General features: G+C 37.6%; 1 protein-coding gene across 11 annotated transcripts in view; it reads right to left on the bottom strand.

Moving 5' to 3' along the window:
- Positions 1–823: 823 nt before the first annotated feature.
- Positions 824–22,868, bottom strand: part of EMSY (EMSY transcriptional repressor, BRCA2 interacting) — an 82,351-nt gene continuing 60,306 nt past the window's right edge. For 5 of the 11 annotated variants that reach the window (XM_033405761.2, XM_004279819.3, XM_004279816.4 and 2 more), the window contains 7 exons: positions 17,574–17,738; positions 15,693–15,848; positions 14,574–14,615; positions 11,753–11,904; positions 9,211–9,774; positions 7,743–8,243; positions 1,050–3,986 (listed from right to left, as the gene is read on the bottom strand). In XM_033405761.2, coding sequence (XP_033261652.1) covers positions 3,792–3,986; positions 7,743–8,243; positions 9,211–9,774; positions 11,753–11,904; positions 14,574–14,615; positions 15,693–15,848; positions 17,574–17,738 — 1,775 coding nt within the window. In that variant the 3' untranslated portion in view covers positions 1,050–3,791. Of the gene's footprint in view, positions 3,987–6,529; positions 6,551–7,742; positions 8,244–8,826; positions 9,775–11,752; positions 11,905–14,573; positions 14,616–15,692; positions 15,849–17,573; positions 17,739–22,868 lie in introns of those variants that run through there. The other 6 variants (XM_012536695.3, XM_033405767.2, XM_049713055.1 and 3 more) reach the window with 5 other exon arrangements.

Below are 22,868 nucleotides of genomic sequence, written 5' to 3'. Positions count from 1 at the left end.
GTAACTCTGTGCCTGGCATTTTTTTGAGATGAATCTGCTTTTTAAAAAATGCCTGAAATTTTACATAAACTATTTCATTTAGTCTTCACAATAATCCTATGGGGTCAGAAACATTCACTTTGTATTATGGGGAATGTGACTTCCTCAAGTTCACATGACCAATAAACAGAGGAGCCTGGGACTCAAATACAGACCACCTGACCACTATTTCCTTTGCACTATCCCAGGTGCTACTGAGGTCTCCTAGCCCAGCAGGCTATTGACAGAACCTCACAAAGAAATGTATTTAAAGGCATTTTCAACTATAAAGCTCTGTACAGTTTTAAGGATGTTAAGCAATTTGTTACATTAGAGGAAGAACGAGAACCTGATTAAGATTTTAAGGGTGATGAATTAATTTCCAGAAAACAGCTTACTTTTCTCTTTAAGAGTAGTAATATTTCTGTACTTCAAAAGCTCTCAATTTAAATAATAAAATAGAAAATAATTCAATTGAGAAATTGGCAAAGGACATTTCTCCATAGATGTATGAACAGCCAATAAGCACATGAAAAAAATGCTCATCATTAGCCATCAGGGAAATGTAAATCAGAACCACAATGAGGTACCACTTCATACACTAGCATGGCTATAATTAAAAAGGCAAATTATAGCAAGTGTTGGTTAAGATGCAGAGAAATTGGAACTCTCCTACACTGCTGGCAAGGATGTAAAATGTGTAGTCACTGTGGAAAAGAGTTTGGCAGTTCCTCACATTGTTAAAAATACTTACCATATGACCCAGCAATTGCACTCCTAGATATTTACCCAAGAGAATTGAAAATTTATGTAAAACTTGTACACAAATGTTCGTAACAGCATTATTCATAAGAGCGCAAAAGTGGAAACAACCCAAATGCCCATCAACTGATGAATGGATAAAATGTGGTATATCCACACAATGGACTATTACTGAGCCACAAAAAGTAAGGGAGCACTGATACATGCTACAACATCAACCTTGAAAACACTACACTAGGTGAAAGAAGCCAGTCACAAAAGACCACATATTGTATGATTCCATTTATGTGAAATGTCCAGAATAGGCAAATCCATAGAGACAGCAATTAGTTTAGCGGATGCCTAGGGCTAGGGTGGTGGTGGTTTCAGGGGTACAGGGTTTCTTTTGGGGTTACGCAAATGCTCTAAAATTGACTGTTGTGATGACTGCCGAACTCTGTGAATATACTAAAAAACCACTGAACTGTATACTTTAAATGGGTGAATTGTATGACATGTGAATTAATCTCAATAAAACTACTTTTTTTTTAAGTTCTCTAAGTTCACCATAAACTGCATCTGCAGTACAAAGTATTTATCAACGTTTACTTTAAACCAAATGGATTTTTCTTATCACTGTCTTTAACAGTTAGGGTTTATTAATTTTGTAGCATTTGCATTGTAATCTCTGAATATCTTTCACGTGGATGACTTAAATTTACATTTAACTTATGGACTTAAACATATGAAATACTAATAGATCTAATGTTAAGACTTTCAATAAAAGTATGCCTGGAGATGGCATCACCACCCACCTACCTAATCAAGAAATCTAAGAGCCACTCTTGTTACCTCTTTCCTTTAGCCTTCGTATCCATTTCATCAGCAGGTAACCTTGTTTATCAACTCCATTAGGGTAGGATTTTCTGTTTATTCACTACGGTATATTCCTGGTGCTTAGAATGGCACCTGGCACACAGAAGATGCTTAATTAATATTTGTCGAATAAACTGAAATTCATGCTCTCCTTGAAATTAACAACTTTAAAAGAAAAAAGATTATATCCCACACTTGATAGTTTGTTAAAATATATACTAATTTTTAAAAATGAAGACTATGGAAATTTCATTTGCCATTTCAGTTGCTGAAACATATTAAGGCTAAATTCTCAAAGGGACACAGGTATGCTATGGTGCCAGAATATGTAGAAGTAGAACATAATGACTTTATTCAAGTTTGCTCTTGTTACCTGATGCATGAATATTTAAAAGATATTTTATAAAAACTTACATCTGTAAGTAATGGACTGACCATAACAGAGGACTTAACCTGGAATACATGGATAGGCTTAGGGGCCCATGAACCCCTAAAAATGTATGCAAAACCTAACGTGTATATTGGCATGTGTATCTTTTTGGTGAGAGAGTTCATAGTATAATTAGATTTTCAAAGAAGTCTATGACCCAAGAGGTTAAAAAAAATTACTTAACTAGAAACAGTCACAAAGTCTTTTCAACGTGAATTTGTACAACAAAATAATAACCAAGAGCTCCATCTATGGGTATAAGTCCTTATCACGTAGCAGAAATAATGACAACTACCAGAGATCAGTGCATCTTGTGAATGCTTGTGTTTAAATCTTCAGTGTCACTTCAGTGGGAATTTATTAACTACAGGATCACAGTTTTTTTTTTCCAGATATAGATGTAAAAATTCGGAGACCATTGATGAATTCTACTTACAGTACTTCAGCACCAAAAAATTGGGCAGTTATGCTGATATATGTATGTACAGTTCAACATTTGTCAGTCTTAAAACGCTTATTTATAGCGAAATCTATATAAAACCGTTAAAAATTTTTCTATTTACATTTAAAAAAAATGAAAAGTATAGTTTCCTTTGCCACAACTTGTCAAAACTGACTCTTACCCTCCCACCCTCTTACCCCTCACTCTACTTGTGACAGACAGTGATCACAAGACCAAACATATTGCTTTAACAAATCGTGTCCTAAAAAGGTAGAATGTTTAAAACCATTACATTTAGAACTGTAAATGAACTTTTTATACATTTCAAAGGGGGGTAAACAAAATTATGTAAAAGTTATTTTCAAAGTCTCAGTCCAACATGAATGTGCAATTTCAATGTTAAGATAGCATCATATGAATAATTTGTTTTCCTGAACATAACTGAACATTTCCTTTGGATCAGAAAATGTTTCTTTTCCTCTGTTTCACAATGAAACATTTTCTCATTAAGTTTTCTTAAAGGAGAAGAGGGAGGTTTGGAGATGGAAAAGGCAGGCAATCCCAGCGTACAGGAAATTTGTCAGAAGGAATATGGCCTGCTTTGAAATGTTTACATTTAAATAAATAGAAGGCAAGTGTGCTGCCTAGAGCACAAAGGAACAACAACACAATAAATTAGCATACAATTGGTGAGAATGTACAAGCCACCCAAAAAGTATTTCCCACGGGTTAGGGACCTGATTTCTACCATCTAACAAGGTTTCTTTAATGCCAGTATTAAAGAACTAGTTATTTTATAAAATATGAACTGAGCAGATGTAAAATATTAACCAATTCAGCACTTGCAGGGATTTGCAAAAACATACAAGATTTAAAAAAAAACTGTTCCTGACACACTGTTTCAAAATACAAACTATTCACATTCTCCTTTTTTGATGGTGTTTTGCTCAGTAGAAACCAGCTGAGGAACATTCACAGGAAAAGTCGCTTTCCACTGCAAGACAAACTTTTCCATTAGCCATGGTCCGACAGAGAAAGAATATCATGTCTCACGTCACTGTAGATGTGCATCTTTTTCTTTTTTCAAAAAGAAGTACATTCCCCTGTGAATTTTATCTTGTTTTAAAATGCTACTCCTGCAGCAATCCTTGTTCAAACACTGCTGTTTCAGGGTCCACAGTCTAAGCATGGGCAAAGTGCTCTCTTTAGACATCAAAATACAAGGGCTTCCCTGGACACTTGGTAACCAAGTAGGTTTTAAAGTGCACTCCTGTGTCCAAAACACTAGGACCGTTCAGCAGAACTCTGAGAGGGGCTGGGTTCGGTTCCCTCTTCTGTGCTACTGTCTATGTCCTGCTCCATTGCCGTCTCATCGTCATCCAACTGCTGACTGGTGAAGTTGTTTAGCTCAAGGAGCCCGCTGGGCTCTACTACCACATTGGAGCTGGAGTGGCAAGGAATAGCATACTGGGGAATGGCCTGAAAGAGAAGACACAGGAGAGCTTTACGGTTTAAAAAAAAAAAAAAAGGTGACAGAAGGATTTCCTCAACAATAAGGAAGGAAAAAAGGAAACTGACATTAATTGGACAACTGCTAGATGCCAGGCACTGTGCTAGATGCTTAATATTATTCCCATTTTACAAATGAGGAAACTAAGATAGTAAGCGACTTAATCAAGGTCACACAGTTGGTCAGTGTTAATGCCAGGATGCCATGATTCAAACCCAAGTCCTCTACAACTCAAAGTGATCTTTCTACTCCTTAATGGTGTCTCTTCTAACAAAGGAGGCTGAAGTCTGGGCCTAATTCAAGAGACAGACTTTGAAGGACATTTTTATTTGGTCATTAAGCATATTTTAAATGTAAATGTAATCAGATTTTGCTTATTATTATCTGTAAGATGAATGATTAATCTGCTGAAACCATAATATATTTTAAGCCCTTTGGTAGTTCAAAGGGGAAGTTATTTGTTTGGGTCACATAATAACAATCTTTATTGAAAATAAGACTAGGGAGGACAAAACTGTCTTTTGAACAATAAAAATACCAATAGATAAACACATATTAGGCCATATTGCCTTGTCAGATTCTTTTTTCTCAACTTTATTATATACCTTCTTAAAAGGTATATCAGTTCATATCATACCCCTACTTAAAACTCTACAATTGTTTCCTATTGTACTTGCTATGAAATCAAAAGCCTTACCATGGATGGCTCCAGCCTTATGCCAAACTCACTGGTACCATAGGGTGTTTGCACTAGTTCTTCCCTTCTTCCTGGAATACTCCTCCTCCAAATCCTTACATGGTTGGTTCCATCTTGTCATCTGCATCTTAGCTCAAATGGTTAGAGTAAAAGGCTTTGAAAAGCCTTTCTTCTATGAAAGGAAACCAGAGTACTGGCTCGATCCCACCCCCCACTCCTATTATGTTCTGTTACATTTTCTTCATTGCATTTATCATCTCTTTGTTTTCTTCTCACCCTTAGAATGTAAGATCCAAGACAGTACGGACCAGAGCACAGAACTCGACTATCTTTTTCAGTGTTAGATGCCCATAACTTAAAACAGGGCCCAGCACACATTAGATGCTCAATAAATACTTTCCAAATGAATAATGTATCTTTAACATAAAAACCCCAGAGCAAAGCTGAATATCAGCACTTTGAAAATATACCTAACCAAAACAACCATCTACTGAGGGAAGATGCAAATTTAAGTTTAATACTATCAAGAAAATAGTGTAAGATGCCTAGGCATTGATTCTAGGGTGCTGAAGTTTTTTGTTTTTCCTCCCTCACCCTCCTGCCCCTGTTCCATATAGCTAATCATTGTGAAAAAGTCTCAGGTAGGGTCAGAATTTTAGTTCAGCTCTGGCTTTGACTTGCTGTGGACCTCTGAAAAAGTCACTTCACTTCCTTGAGCTTTAGTTTAATCTTGTGTAAAATAAGATAATTAGAGAAGATATGCTCTAAAGATCATTGCAGTTCTAAAATTCTATCAATTCCACATATATAGACTCCTTCAGAACAGAAGATACATTCCTTTTGTTTACTCCTCTATCCTCACAACTAGCACAGTGCCTGGAAGACAGAGGTTAAATAATACATGTGGAATGAATGAATGAATGAATAAATGAAATACAGATTATCTGTCTACAAAGCGTTTAATATTAAACATGCTGAATTTTTACAGAATAGTTTTTAAGGAATCAAAGAACTTCTGCAGACTTCCTTCACTCATGTCAATAGGTTCTTTACTAAATCAGTAAAAATCAATACTTTGGGTCAAAGCTAAGCATAACTAGTGAGACCTGAAAATGTTCTAACCGTATATTAGTGATGATTATAATAACAGAAGCTATCCTTATTGAGTATTACTCTGTATCAGACACTTAACCAGCTGCTTTATATACATTTTCTCAATCCTCAAAACAACCCTGTGAGTTAAGTGTTATTGTTTCCATTTCATCATAGGGACAGAGGTTAACTCTGTTGCTCCAAGCCACAATGTGGTTAAGGAGTACAGGTGAGATTCAAATCTAGGCATTTCTGACTCCAAAAGCTTGGTTCTTAATCACTATGCTGCTCTTCCCTCTGGCACAGCAACCCAGCATATGGTACATGCTAAAAGTTAGTTGATATTCTTGTAGAGAACCCACTCATTAGCTGTCATCCTTGATACATGAAGCAAATTACATTTTCACCCCTTTTCACAAAGTACAGAAAATAATTTCTAAATAAGTTATTCAAAATTATTTTCAGTTTAGTGAGTATACCAATTTAAACTCCCAGGAGCCACAGTAAATTTTAGTAAAAATAGTAATAGCTACCATTTATTGGGCAATCACTACAAGCCAGGTACTGTGCTAGGTGCTTCATCTCAATTTTGTGTAATCCTTATGTCAATCGTGTAAAGTAGGCATTCCTTACTCCCATTTTACTGATGAGGAAACGAAGGCACAGTGAGGTTAAGTAGTCTTGCCCAAAGTCACACAGTGAATGGCAAAGCCAGGAAACTTCGTTTTTCACCAAACCCTACCTCTGCAGGTGGAAAGAAAACGTAACAAATCCTTTGGTCAAGGATTATTTAGTTCACTAACATTTGTTCTGACAGGAAGGAACAAATTATTTGAATAATTTAATGGCCAGATCTATTTGCATTTAAGCATTTCCCCCATATTAAGTTAAATCATATTTGGATTAATATTGGTCAATTTGCATTCTCTCATGGCTTGGCATCGCAGGAAAGGCAAAATTTACTATAGGAACACCTAAGTCACACAATAGTGAGTCTACGGTAAATACTAGACTATCCACGTTTCAATACATCCAAATTCTCAATTAACTAAAATGTGCTGCTCTGACACCTTCCAAGCAAAAACGATAAATGTCAAGAGAACAACCTGATACCTTGCAAGGAGAGAGGGAAATAAAACACAACTTCTAAAAGCTACTCTGGACCCAGTGTAACTTTTCAGTCTGGACCTGTTATACAAGATGACAGATGAGTTTTAAAATGAAGGGAATGTGAGGCATAGTTAGATCTACTGTCAATGAATAATCCATCATGTTCACTAGCCTGTACTTACCAGGGCAGGACAGTAACCATAATAAGATTTTTCAATAACACAATGATTGAAATAAAAAGCAAAGCTTTACGGTTAATCCCAGGTTAGACATAAAATTAAATTACTAAGAAACATTCTCTTACAACATGTTTCTCCAGACATTTCAGTTAATTAAGGTTTTATTGTCCTGTAAACCATAAATTTGGATCAAGAACTGTGTTTCTGCAAGGAAAGGGTCCCTGAAACTAACTTGAAATAGGAGTACAATCCAGTTATATCCCAGAAGTACAAACTACTTATATTCTTTGGGCAAAGACTGGGGAGCCCAAAGTTTGACCTGGGAAGTTGCTGATCTTGTAGGTTGACTTGCTGAGTCAACACTGGCAAGTGTGGCTTGCATCTATGAATCAAGCAGACACATGGGCCCAGGGCCCTTGACTGCCTCTAAGGTGTGCTGTTGTGACAATATCCATCAATTTTCTAGGACTTTGTTTCAGAAAATAAGTATAAATTTGTAACAGGTAGTAAACCAAGTTTGTCATATGCCATCTCAAAGATAAATCTCTTTCCCATTTTGGCTTGACTTTTCCTGTGACATCCCAAAACACACCAAACCCACAACCCCCAATATGCTCAAGATTTCTGGTGTTCCTTCCGATTCTTACCTGGATGATAATTTCTGCTGGGCTCTCTTCAGCTTTCTTTTGGACTACATTCTGAATACGCATGAACTGGCCTGTCGTAGGCACTCCTGGTGCATCGATTTTCCTTGTCGTTAGGGGAGGGCCAACAGCAGATGGACTTGAACAGGACTCTCTACATTTCTGTTGCTGGGGAGTGGAATTCGCCATCCCTGCCACCACCACATGGGTGGAGGGTAATGATCCTGCTTCACCAGTGAGCATACTAGTGGCAAGAGCCTTCTTTGGGGGATCCACTACCATATGCTCTACATTTGTATCAATCTGAGCTTCCATCAAAGACATTTTCAAAATGTCTGACACTGCTGTCTTCTCAGAGGCCTGAATGGGAGATATGCTTGTAACTGGTGATGTCAACTTAGGCACAGAACTGCCACCAGTTATCTTTGTAACTGTGGGAGGCTGGCGCCCCTCAAAAGTTATCTTTGTAACAGAGGATCCTTGGGTTATAACTGGCTGCTCCACCTGAAAACAAATTGGGGTTGTGTGTGTTACAGCTACATATCTTTGAGAAAACCTATCAAACACCCCAGACAATATGGCAAAAGAAACATTCGTGCGGTATACTAGGAAGATATTTTGAAGCTCGGTGTTTTAAGAAGAGGGCTGATGGGAAAGTATCTGATTACTTGTCAGAAACCTAGTAAAAGAGGAGGGGTCAAAAGAACCTTTGTTCAGCCAGCCAAGGTTCATAACAGTAAAGGAAAAAAAAGTCACAGCAGCCTTGTTTTCCTTTGGGATTTACATCCCCACACAGTATACCTTCAACCGATCTCAAGTTATTTCATATAATCTTCAGCTTTTTAAAATAAAAAGTAGGGTTTTTTTTCAATCTTCTGCTTCAAAATACATTTATACAAACATATTCTATATATATGTATTTATAATACACACATACATCACTTCAAAGCCACTGATTTTCCATAATATAATTTTTTTTCAATATTCACAGATAATTCTTCCAAAATCTAGAAGATAAATCTAGAAGATAAATTTATTAACCAAATCGTGATAATGTAAAACTACAAAGGAAGATGGTCAATGAAGCTCCTTAAAAGACTATATTTTACTTAGCATTATTGCCACAGAAATAGAGTTTACAGGCATGGAAATAAATATTTTATACCTAAAAATTAAAAATAATTTAGGGATATCGCTTCTAGGCACTGTTGATCAATGCTGAAGTTATTTCATTAAAAACTGCCTGGAAAATCAAGTTCTGAGAGCTATGCTTTTTTTTCTTCCTATATTAACGCGTGCATTTCTTCCCTAATGTCAACCTTCTGATGGGGTAAAGTAATACCAGTGTAATGAGGCTTTTGAGTTTCCTCTTGCCAGGAGAATGCACTGCTAATCACGATAGGGCCGTGATGTTCTCATTTTTTCCGTGAACAGAGAAGTTTAACTTTGCATGCTATCAATATTCCGTTACCTGGCTTGCCGGCTGTTTCTCTGACGAGGCTGGGAGCGGCATTTGGCTCTGGGGGGTTTGGGGCTGCACGTAGATTTTTGGTTGGTTCGGAGCCTGCTGCAGTTTGGGGAGCTGCTGCGTGGTTTTCACTGCAAGCACCTGTACTACAGTTTGTGGGGGCTGTGCCATTAAGGTAGGAAGCTGCCTGTCTTTGGCCACCATGGGATGCTGTGTGTGCTGTACATCTGGCTTGGGCTGTGCTTGTTCTTGCTGGAGAGGGGTGAGTTTTTGATGCCTGATGGAAAGCTGGGGCATTTGCGGGAGTTTGTGCTGGAGCTGGTCTGCCTGCAGGTGGATGGTCTGCTTCTGTTTAGTCTGGAAGCACTGCAGAGTTTTCACTTGCAGCTGAGTCTGTTCCAGCTGTGGCTGGCTAAGTTTCTGCTGTTTAGCTGACTGTGACTGAGTCAGGGCAGATCGATAAAACAGACCTGTCTGAGGGTCTAAAGTGTCCATCTCTTCAACCTCGCCCTCCTCAGTTCCAAGTTCCTCGCTGTGTTTGGTAAAAGCAGTGTGACTGCTTAATGCCTAAGTAAAAAAGGCACAAAGTAAGAATGAAATAAGAAAAACACCTATATTGCTACATTTTCCTCAAATTGGAAAAGACTTGATTACAAGAATCATTCAAAAAACTTTCAGAAGGGAGAACCTAAAAAGACCAAAAAACCCCAAGGTTTCTAAACCTAAAGGGGGCCTTAGATTGAGACTCTTATAATTTCAACTCTTAGTACTTCAACATTAAGTACTGCAAAGACTGGCCAAACTCACTGCAATAAGCAAAGTCCTAGAGGGCCCAGAACTTATAGGTAAGAGAAATAAGGATGCCCTGCAAGCACAGCACGACACAGAAAAAGAAAAGGCTCCCTGGCTCAGGACACAGCTCTCCAGCCTGGTCATCAGAGCTCTTCACCTGTCCAAAGGAAGAACGCAGCAACCCAGGAGTGAGGCAGCCAGAGAAAAGCCAAGGTTCAGAGAAGCCCACTTTGGCCGTGTGCCCATCCATCCAGCACGGTCCAGAGGTAGGCGTTATCTGAAGGCCGTGCCCATCCCAGTCCCCACAGAGGGCCTCTCGGCTCCGAGTGGAGACGGTTCGTCAGGCTTCATGCCAAGGTCTGCATGAACTGCTCGCTGCCCCAGCCCTCCTCGCTCTTTGCTTGGGTTCTAGGCCCACCGGGCAATGGCTCCCCAGAGACCTGGCTCCCAGGAGGGAAGGAGACCGGGGAGGGGACAAGAGTGTTCCTATCAGTAGAAAGGGAGATGGCCTGGTGTCAGTTATAACAGTGTTGGGAGGAGGCAGCGATCTTGAGTGACATGGTTAGGGTCAGCTGTCCGACCTCTCTGGGTGTCTTGAGGAAGGTCAATGTCAGGACAGCCAGACAAGGGCCAGACTCCAGGCTGAGAGCAGACACCCAGCAAAACCTCTGGCCATCTGGCTTCCCTCACTGACAGAAGATCCACCCCAACCCCATCCTTCCCACTGCCTTGTCAAAGGCTACACGTCTACTCTAAACTTTAAAACTTTGAGATTCAACTGAAACCCTGCCCTATCTCATAATGACCTTACGCATATAGGTTTTTAATTCAACGATTTCTTCACTGCCTTTCCGGTAGTTTGCCTGTAATTAGGGTCAACCTCTACCAGCTGAGTAATGATAATTTATGTGGCTACTAATAATAAGTCATGCTTAAATCTGATATTTATGATATAACTTTATAATAGAGGCAGGATGCTTTGGGTTTAAATCCTGGCTCTGCCACCCAGAATAGGTTATTTAATTTCTATGAGCATGAGTTTCCTCATTTGTAAGAGAGATAATTCACCCACCTTGCAGGATCATACCAAGAATTAAACAAGTTAAAGTATTTAAAGCTCAAAGCACAGTATCTGGCACAAAATCAATGTCATCAATATATTTTTTCCTTTTCCCCATTACCCTTGGTACCAGATTTTCTGTTTCATACTAATTCATTCTCCTTCCTGTGAGTCTCTTCCTCAACTGATCACATACAGTAAAAGAAGTAAAATATTCAATAAATATGTTAAAAAATGAAAGAAGTCAAATATTTATTTACCTACTTAATGTTTCCATAAGGATTCATTATAAAAGCAAAGAGTAAAACAAATGAAAAACCCAGCAACAGCAACAAACAGCTAAACAAGCCAAATTCTGTTTCATCTGAAAATCTTACCTCAGTGATAAATCCTTCCATAACAATAAAATACATAGAAACAGTGACCAATTCTGATGTCATAGATTCATCTAGATAGCCTCACCCTTTTGAAATGTTAAGAGTTCACAGAAGATCCAAGAATACTATTTCTTAATTACTTTCTGGTGTTAAGACTCTCAGTTCATTTCCCTTACTCACTCCTCACAGATGAAAGAACTATATACAAACACTCCTCAACTCAGTTATTTCCCCTCTTATAAAAGGAGATGAAACTAAACCTTATTTCAGGAAGGAGGCAGTTACAGAAGGTAGGAGGAAAAAGAAGAGATACAACCTGCTGCATGATGTGGGTGATTGCTCCAGGGGAAGATGCTGGGATGGACTTCACCACCACCGAAGTCTGTGTTGCAGTCTGTGACTGAGCCACGTGTTGGAGGAGGGTCCGCTGAGGCTGGGAGGGCTGCTGGGGCTGGGAGCGATGGCTGACTGAAAATAGAGAAGGTGATGATATTTCTCTAGAAATCACCACAGCATCTGTAACCAGCAGTCATTTGAAACAAACGTCTGTGAGACTGCATCACAGAGAGAAAGTGTGGTACTAGGAGGCAGAAGACCAGAGTCTGCCCACTTATGAGCTGTGTGACTCTGAAAAAGTCACTTAGCTTCTCTGAGACTCTGTGTCCTCATCTGTAAAACGGGAATAACAGAGCTATTAGAAGGATGAGATGAGAAATGTATGTGGAAGCACTGTGAAAACTATTATCACAAAGGAGGAACAAATCCCTTAAAGTTATATCCTCTTGTGAGTTGTACTCTTTCTCCAGTGACCTTTACCCCATTAAGGTAACAAAACAACAATCAGTTTCTGCAATCAAATCCCACACGAATATCTTTAAGGACAGTGAGACAGTACAAGTTCTTTAATCTCTTGGTCCCCGTTCCAGATGCAATACAAAAACCAGAAGCATTCACTCCTTTATATATAAAGTGACACTGTCTCATATCCTAAAGATGTAAGAGGTCAAGGTGATACTGCAGAAAGAGAACTGGACCAAGAGTCACAACTGGATTCTGTCCCGCTCTGCCACCAACCAGCTATGTGAATTTGAAGAGGTCACTTAAACTCTATGTTATTAACCTCTAAAATTTAGAGGTTTTATTTGTGTTTGTTTTATTTTTGTTTTTTTATTGGGATAAAAACTTATTTTTTAGAAAAGGACCAAATGAAGTAATGAATTGAAAATTGTCCTTAAATTGTTAAGTACTAAAATATAAAGTTAACAAAATAACAGAAAAGTCAGTGTTCTTTCTTTCATCTATTCAAATTTAGCTCATCTGACACAAATGAGTGAGAGTATAGTTTAGGAAACAACCCCACCTCTTAGTCTCTTGCTACAAGGTCCCATGGAGTAAACTATACATTTATATTTACATTTATATATAGATGTAAAACGATACATCTATGTTGATGCCAAACTACCATTTTTAATCAGCCTCAATTTCAACTTTTTTTTTCTTTTTTAAATGTATTTATTTTTGGCTGCGTTGGGTCTTGGTTGCTGTATGCAGGCTTTCTCTAGTTGTGACGAGCGGGGGCTACTCTGTTGAAGTGCGTGGGCTTCTCATTGCTATGGCTTCTCTTGTCACGGAGCACGGGCTCTAGGCATGCAGGCTTCAGTAGTTGTGGCGTGCGGGCTCAGTAGTTCTGGCGCACGGCCTTAGTTGCTCCACGACGTGGGATCTTCCTGGTCCAGGGCTCGAACCCGTGTCCCCTGCATTGGCAGGCGGATTCTCAACCACTGTGCCACCAGGGAAGTCTTCTCAATTTCAACTTTTTAAACAGTATAAACAATTATCACTTCTTATTCTACAGACCTTTAAAAATGCTTATGGTCACTAGGAAACCAACTTTTTGAATCAGGAACAGATTAAAACAAATCTGTAAAATTAGCTAAGGATTTTGAGAGTATCAAAACTCTCTCAATAATCCGTGGTTCTAATTCTCATATATCTTGATCTACAATTTCAAGTAGTAGTGGTTCCATACTTTAAAAAGTCATAGTGGAGTGACCCAGGGTAAGATGAACACTACAAAAATCAGTGTAAAAGTGCCATTTATGTGTTACAGTACAGAACTTTAAAACTAGCCAGTGAAATATAAACAAGCTTTATTTTTATAACATATTCTATCTAAATTCACAAATGCAGTTTTTCTATTGTTGCTATACATATGCCTACATGTGATATGAGGTTATAGGTAGCACCAGAAGTATTCTTTTATAAATGTACTACAGTATCTTACTGTATTTCACAATATGCTTTATATGTACATTTTAAATTATATGTGTTAATAAAATCTTTCATATGTGTTCAATCAAACTGAAAAAAGGTTTATATTAAAATAAGTATTGAATCATTTATAACTGAAAAAGAGAAAAAACAAATCATACTAATAATATTAAAATTAAGCAAGCAAATTAATGAAGTTTTTTACTGATGTAAGCATCATCAGAAATGAATGACATTTGAAAAATAAATAGTACATAAATATAATTTCTGATGAAATTATCAGATTATATGGCAGATTTCTGTTGCCCACACTAATCTTCATAATTATTACATTAAATTTATTAAGAAATGAAATGGATTTAATAGATGATCAGCTAAAACCATTTAAAAATAATCCTCATTCAAGACACTATAAATCTCTTCATAGTAATTCCCCAGAGTGCAGAAAAGTTAGAGAAAAATAATATCCACTGCAGGATGATACAAGAGGCCAGGGCCAGGAAGCTGGCTTTGAAGTCAAAGAAAAAACTCAGTGAGGCTGAGGATATATATGATGGGAGGAGATTATGGAAGGGAGGTCACAGAGTGCATATTTGGAAAACAGCTGAAGTGACCTTAACTGGGCCATGTAAACACCATAAAACAGTCACTTATTTCTTTAAACAACTCATTTTTCCAATGTCAAACTGCTCATTTCTGAGAAAGAATCCTAGTATTCTGCAAAAGGAAAGTCTCTCTCCCTTTCACTGAGTAGAGCTTACCTTTCCTCTACCAGATCAGAGTAGAGCGCATCCATTTAAGTGGTTCCCCCTCAAACAATCATATTTTACCTTAGGTTATACTACAAATGGATGCACACCACTTACCTAGAAGGGGAAAAGCAACCTCTGTCCCCTCATCAGTGCGTTCTGAAAAGGATAAGTAAGGGAAGAAATCATAGGTCTTTTCATCTATTTACTGTTTGATAATCTAGTCTATCCCCAGAGGTTATTATTGATTTCCCCAACATACTATGCTCTGCTTTTTGCTAAATAGCTCTAAAGAAAGATACTAGATGGCTTTCCATAATCTTTAATTGGATTTTCCCTTTAGGCAATTTTAACCCATTAATCTTAACAATATCTCCTAAAATGATACCAAAGAATTCCTCTTCCACTTTGTTATTTACATCCTTCAAATATTTGTAACTTTATGTTCTTTTTTAATCACTGCTAAAGAAAACGTAAGACAGGTGTTCTTCACATACTGCCTCATAAATTATCTCTCCTAACCCCTAATTATTCACATTGCTACTCTCTGAACTATTTCAAATCTCAAGGTAATGAAGTGTCCAAAACAGAAAGCAGTATTCCAGGTGTGGTCTCACCAGAATATGAAAGAATCTATTATCCTTCTTGCTCCACTTCTCTACATATGCCATCCAAAAACCTCAATAGTGTTTTGCTGCCAGACCACATTTTAAACAAATACCGAATGTGCTTTCCACCAGAACTCCTAAGTATTTACAGGGATTTAAAATTTTCCACATTTTTTTCTTTATATTTTAAAAAAATTATTTTAATTTTCCACATTTTTTTCTTTACATTTTCTTTACATTTAAAAAAAGAAAGAGGCTTTTATACCTTATTTCTCCCTTGACCCACCTCCCCTTCCCCAAAACTAAAAAATCCAGATGCATATGAATATTTATTCTTATATAAAAGATATTCTATCCTCTCACTGCAACTATTGCCCTATGTTCACAGATGTTATTTATGGCCAACTTGCAGTTTTATATTACTAGCAAACTTTCTAACAACCTATTGATTTTTTCCCCCTGGTCATTAAAGACAGGGTAAATCCCAAGGACAATGTGAATTTGCTCTCAGAGAAAACTGGAAGAGATCCAGAAATATAAAAAATATATTCTCCCCAAAACAACCATCTCATGAAATCCAGAAATGTAGCTCTCCTACCTTAATACTGCTTTTTAAGAGGACACCTACCAGTAGTGATGTATTCAGCAACTAGTTCGGACTCTACCACGGCAATTGACGGACTCTCAGGAGAATGTCTCTTTTCCTGGGTCATCTGAATAGGCACTGCCATTTGACTCAAGTCAATAGTGGGTTGTCTTGGTTTAGATTCCAATTTTTCCTTTACTGTGTATAAAAAAGTCAGGGGAAAAATTAACTTTTATTACAAACAAGTACTAAAACCAGAGTTGTTCTCGGGAATAATGAACAAGACCTCTGGGGTGCCACATGGGCAGTAACTAAGGAGTCAGTGAATTGAAAACAAAAAAGCAGACTGCTATGTATGGCTGTAGAGTGCACAACTTGTGCAACCATACCCAGTAGCCTAGCAAGAACTCATATGCAATCAGACTAAAATCCGCCCCTATTATCACTAGGCCAAACAATTGCATCTGTTTCCCCTGTACATACTCCCCTTAGAACATTTCCTTTACCCTTCTTCAAGGCAGTACCTGGTATTGTGGAGTTCACCAACCTGAAAACAAAGGGTGAGTAAGCAGTACACAGCATGATTTGCTCTAGGGCACACCTGCCCAGAAGAGCACAACACAGTGAATAGTGACCAGTTTAATTTGATCTATTAAAAATTCAAGATAATCTCCAAAGAAATGTTACAATATTTTTAGTGACTCTTAAAGAATAAAAATTTTCAGTGTCAGGAAAATATGGCCTCTCTGTTACTGCAAAAATGTCAATGGAATGGTCTGGAGTCAAGAATGGTTTCCATGGATAGAATAACTTTCTATATTATCACTTTTTCTACAAAATCATTTGGTTTCTACCCTCTATAAGGCTTTAATGGAAATAGCTGAGTATGTAAAAGATAAGGAGCTGAGGAAATGCCTAAAGCCAAAAATAACACCAATAGAAAGATTAACCAAAGACTTACAATAAAAGCTAGTATTCTTTGGGTAGTGTAGAGTGGATGTTACAAACAAATAGTAACCAGTAATTAAGTACACTGAATGATCATTCAGATTATTCTCACCAAGCATATAATGTAACAAAATCAAGATAATCATTTAAACAAAGAAAGCAAAACAAAACCAAAGGAATACAAAAGTCATCCCACAAATAGAGAGGACATTGAACTAGGAATCAAAAGACATGGACTCTCACTCTGCCACTAACCAACTGGGTAACCTCTCTAGGTCTCGGTTTATTTATCCATAATGAAAGGGTTGGATGAGATCATCGCTAAGGTCCCTTAAATACTCTGACAATATTTGACCTATTATAATAAAAGTCAGTATAACTAACACAGTTTTGCCTAGAGCTTATCAAAGATATTTAGTAACTAGAAATACTGATTGGATCTTGTTAAATAAGAATAGCTTTGCATGGAAGCTCAAGTTGTTAAATTACACAAAGAAGTATGAAGATAAAAAAACAAATTAGAATGCTAGCAAGGCCATTAATGGTGTTTTAGGACCACAAAACTGCCCCATCAACATCAAGGAGGATGGCAGGGGCCCTCCAATCTGCCTACTACTATTCTTGAATAGAACTGGCAACTGTACTGCATTTATCTCCGTGCTTAGAACTGATAGACCTACTCCTTTCTGGTGACAAAAGGCAACAGGATTGTCCATTTTAAGCAGGAGACAGAGAAGAAAGAGCTCTGCCATTTTTTTCTTCTTTCTACTGATTATAGTCTGTCTATCCTTCAGTACTCCTGTGAACACCTTAATGAACTGACAAGTAAACAGACTGCACCAATGATTATAGACAAGTCCAGAGGGGGGAAATGTGCTCAAATAATAACAAAGAAAATATAACAGTAGTAGTATTTTAGCACAACCCATCTCTAGAGAAAACATGCTTCATTCAATTGAGCATGTGAATTCATACCTGTTGTCTGTTGGAGTTCTAACAGAGCTTTGATTGTTGAAGTAGCTGATTGTGATTCACTGGATACATCCTGATAAATTATGGTGGGGCTAGTCTCCATTGCAATCTCATGTTCTGACCAATCCTGACGCCGGGAAGCAATTACATGAACTACAGGCTGGGAATCTGTTTTATATTAGTTAAAAAAAAAAAACCCTATAAACAAAGTTTCTCTTAAAAAAAAACAATTTGTTTTTTTTTTAATCTTTGTTTTACTATAAACTTCATGCTTTATCTCCCCAAGAAGACTGTAAGCCCCCAGAGGGCATAATGTCTTTCATGTCTGTATTCACTTATTCATTCACTCACTGATTCAACAGACTAGGCACCCATGTGCCTGAGTCAGCATTTGGCACTGAGGATATAAAGGAGCTCACAGAATAATCAAAGGATGCTCAAGAAGCACACAATCTGGTTGGAGAGACAGACATGTAAAGAGACAAATTACAATTCAATGTTATAATTGCTATAACAAATAGGTGTGCGTTTGTGTGGGTGGGTGCATGTTTGTGTACAGTAAGAACAAAACGCTGTATGAGTCTTGTTTTCCCCAGTGCACCTAAAAATGTGTTCTGTATTATAACCTGAGCATTCAGTGAACACTTATTGGATGGCTGAGTTACTGAAAAGAAATCCTGTCCATGACAACAAGAATGGATAAATGATCTAGAAGTAGCATGATATGACACGTATAACATTTGGAGTTCAAAGGCTTATGTTACAGTCCTAGCTCTACCAATTATCAGCAAGTTAACTCTCTGGGTCTTAGTATCATTATTTCTAAAATGGCAACACTAAAATTACCTCTCTACCTCACAGGATTTCTAAGGATATAATGAAATGACGTACATAAAAGAGCTTTATAGACTATGAAGGACAATAGAAGTGTTTTATTTTGTTGTTGTGGGTTGAAAAGTTCTAAGCCTTTTTGTTAGTTTCCAAATAAATTATAGCCCTAACTCAAGGCGTATTATATTCATGCTATATAAGTATGCATGTAAATACTAAATACACATCAAATCAAACAACAAATTATTTATTGAGTTTTCCGTCTACAGAATAAGTAGGTTGTGTTAGACTATTGTTAAGTTCCTAAACTCCTTGGTCCAAGATACCACACAGGAAATTATACAGGCTATAAAAGCATGACTCTTACTCCCAAGTTTAGATTATAATGGAGGAGACATAAAATAAAGATATACATATAGCTTTGTATTTTGGGATAAAGTCAAATGATTAGGGCAAATAGGGCAACTATATAGAAAGAAAAAGACTATTGTGAATTGGAATGGTCAGTGAAAGCATCACAGAAAAGAATTCATGCAGCCCTAAAACCAAGAATAAACAACTTAAGTTCAACCTTCTATGAACTTTGTATTTTCAAAAACCACAAAGTTGTCCAAAAAGGTAAAGCGGGGGGGGGGGGGGAATGACTCTTAAAAAAACAAAAACAAAAAAACTGTCTTCCTAAAGAAAACAAAATCAATATACAAAATATCTGGAATTTTTATTTACCATTAACAAATTGTATTTCCGCTCCCCACCCTAGCCTCTAAACACTAGGTAGAATATATACCACACCAGGGATGTATAATTTCCATTAAACTTTCAAAAAAAATCTAGATGACTGAAGGACAATATCCCGTAGTAATATCAAATGCCACATGAGGCATATAACAGTTTTTCTTTACTCATTCTAAGTTGATATATAGAATTTAAACTTAAGAGAACTGATTATATTAGGGAATCATTAGTTTTATATAAACTAATTTCTCAATTTTAAGAATTTCTCATGATGCTATAAGTACCCCTGGCTAGGTGAGAGGACCTATAGGCAAAGAATGACTTTGCAACCCAACTCTGTAAAATACACACACTGAATACACAGAAGAAAGCAAAAACTGCACCGGTAGAGAGATAAGGTAGAATAAGACTGGAAAAGGAGAACAAATTTCCACATGGGACCACCTGTCAGAGACATCACCCCACATAACATCATCCCATAGGGACTGGGGAGATTGGTCTTTCTCTTTCTGCCCATACTCAGGAAGTGTAGCTGACCATACAAAGCACCAATGCAGCAACCCCAAATGCTGTGACACAGAATGAGGGTGTGAACCTAAATGTGAAAAACATTCCTTGAGTGATTTACCTCTCTACTTTTGGCTTATGCTTAGACTAGATAAATCTACTGCCTACCAAGTCTGATGCTGGGGTCAGAGTGCAATGACTGAGACACCAGGAGCCTGATCTAACAGTTCCATTTGATTATGCAGTGTGCATCCATCTAGACTTTCCTATGTCTCTTGAGGATGATGGCCTACTGACCCTCAGATATCTTTCCCCACAGGTCATTTAACAAATATTTATTGGGCATCTACTACATGTTAGGTACTAGAGATAAACACTGTATTGCTATATTCAAAGGCAGATTCAGGCATCTCTATGGAAGAATGTCTCCTATGTCTTTACAATAAAAAGCCTATATCACATTTGCAAAGAATCATAAGATCTCTCAGCTAGAAAAGACAATCTAAAAGTATACTATCATCAATGATAGTATGATCATTGATAGATGATGATATCATCAACTATCATCAAGTAATACTATCATCAATCCTATGCTAAAATCTTCAAAATATCCCTAACAATCTAGGAATCCCACACCACAGAACTCACTGTTTTCTAAGATAGTTTCTTTCCATCTTTGCACTGTTAGGACAATTAGAAAATTTTCTTATATAGAGTGGAAACAGGTCTTCTGATTGCTACTCAATGGTTCTAGTTCTGTCCATGTACCTACCAAAGACCAATTCTTTTCCCTCTTCCATGTCACAGTCCTCAAGATAACTGACAACAGTTCCGTGTCCCCCACAACCCCACCCAATTTTCATCTTCTCTTCTCCATGATAAATGTCCTTTCTCCACCTACCATTCTTCATATAAAATGATTCCCAGATGCCTTATGCATCTAAACCATCTCTTCTAAACTAAACCCAAGATGTCTATATCCCTTCCATGATGTAATAGGTACCTTCCCTCTGAAGTACTGTCATAAAGCCCAAGGTCTTCACAGTATTTAACTGCTTATACAGCTTTGCCCCACATGTTCCAGAGAACATTAATTCCTCAAGATGTTCTGCAAAAGGGACTTCCCTGGTGGCGCAGTGGTTAAGAATCTGCCTGCCGATGCAGGGGACACGGGTTCGAGCCCTGGTCCGGGAAGATCCCACATGTCGCAGAGCAACTAAGCCCCTGCGCCACAACTGCTGACCCTGTGCTCTAGAGCCCACGAGCCACAACTACTGAACCCACATGCCTACAGCCCGTACTCCGCCACAAGAAAAGCCACTACGATGAGAAGCGTGCGCACCACAATGAAGAGTAGCTCCCACTCATCGCAACTAGAGAAAGCCCGTGAGCAGCAACAGACCCAACACAGCCAAAAGTAAATAAATAATTTTTTTTAAAGAAGATGTTCTGCAAAAGAAGGGTTCCATGGTCAAAAAAGTTGGGGGCATTTTACATTATATCCTTCATCTTTCACAACATATATTAGCATATAATGGCTCTGAAAAGTTCTGCAATAAGTATGTTTTGCTTAACCTCGATTTATTCCTCACCCTCACCATGACCTACCAAGATCATGAAGCTTCTGGAAAAACCATCCTAGAAACCAAGTTGTGGCCTACTTAAAGCAATGTCTTTACAGGATGCATTTTTATATTTGCCTCATGCCATGTTCCATCTTAAATCCTTACTCTTGGTTTTGTCTCCTTTTTCTCTTCCATTTTACTTCACATAATCTTATATTCTAGCTAATCTACCTTAAAACCTTTTGGAAATAAAGAGAATATAAATAAAGAAAACTTTTAACATTTTTTCTTTCTTTATTAAAAAAAATCTATAACCCAATAAGCCCAATAACCCTATTCCCAAGTGAGAAAGGGAAAATAAGAAGATCCAAATAGGAAGGAAAGCTCAGGCGCTGTGGAAGGCATACGGTCCAATCTTCAGTAAGTGATCTAGGCAAGTATGACCTTGAACTATTAGGGTTGGTCATCTAGCTATCAGTATGTAAAAATACTTCAGGGGTATACAGCTTAAAAGGCCCACCCACTAGGTTAGGGGAAACGCCAAAAAGGAAAAAATGTTTTGGACTCAGGCAACAGAAATTAGTTTATAAGGCTGAAGTTTAACTCCGTATCACAGTTATTATGGTTGCTGTTCTGCTGTTTGTTCATTCAGGAACTTTTACTGGGTGTCTACTTAGAGCTAGCTAACCTCTTCGCTAATTATTGAATATATAGAGATGAATATGATCCTTGCCTTTGAGAAGCTAGTAGCCTAGTGGAAAGGAAAATAATTATATTAAACAAACAAAAAAAAGTACAAAATAAAATGATCAATGATAAAATAGCTGGTAGTACAAAGCAACTTCGGAAGCGTAGTATATAGAAGGAGTGATGAACCCTCCTAGGGTGATCAAGGAAAGTGCCACAACAAGGTGAAGGTGAAGGTCTCTATTCTAGACTGTGAGGAGATAGTTCAGAAATAAGGTATAAAAAAAAAAAAGAAGAAAGAAATAAGGTATAAGGCCTAAATTGCTCCTCCTTGCGGGTGGGGAATGGTGGGGAAAGTTTCGAAACCACAAGTAGAATCAAGAAATTCCTTGGCATAAAAGACATCCTTATTCTACGACTTGTGTAAAGGAAGTCACCAGAAAAAGGATATGAAGTCAAGCAAAGTTGATTCATTATTACAGTAGAATGCCAACTATCTAACAAATAATGGGCTTTAGAAAATTATCAATGGATGCTTAAACTAGTAGATAAATGTTTTATGAGGAATATGATATTTATATAGTCTCAAAGCATCTCCCATAAATTACCATTAATCTCAGAGGGAAATATGGTAACTTCATAATGCAAAAAAAACGGGAAGACATCATCTTAATTAACCGAGAGATCGACATTAACGTCATCAATATTGGGACAAACTGACATCAGTGCCTCCTGATAAGGCAAAGCTAAGGATATATCACATCTGTGGAATTCCTGCTGAATCAAACGATAAAGAAACATCAGACAATACCAAATTGAAGACTATTCTACAAAGTAACTGATTATTTCCTTCAAAAATGTCAAGATCAAGAAACACAAAGAAAGGCTGGAGGATTATCCAAATTTAAGGGGAAAAAAGAGCCATGACAATTAAATGCAACTAAATGTAATGCATGATCCTAATTTGGATTGT

This window comes from Orcinus orca, chromosome 8, assembly GCF_937001465.1.
Source record: "Orcinus orca chromosome 8, mOrcOrc1.1, whole genome shotgun sequence".
In the NCBI taxonomy this organism is placed as follows: Eukaryota; Metazoa; Chordata; class Mammalia; order Artiodactyla; family Delphinidae; genus Orcinus; species Orcinus orca.
The sequence above is the reverse complement of the archived record's forward strand: the minus strand, read 5'-3'. Positions and strand labels throughout refer to the sequence as shown.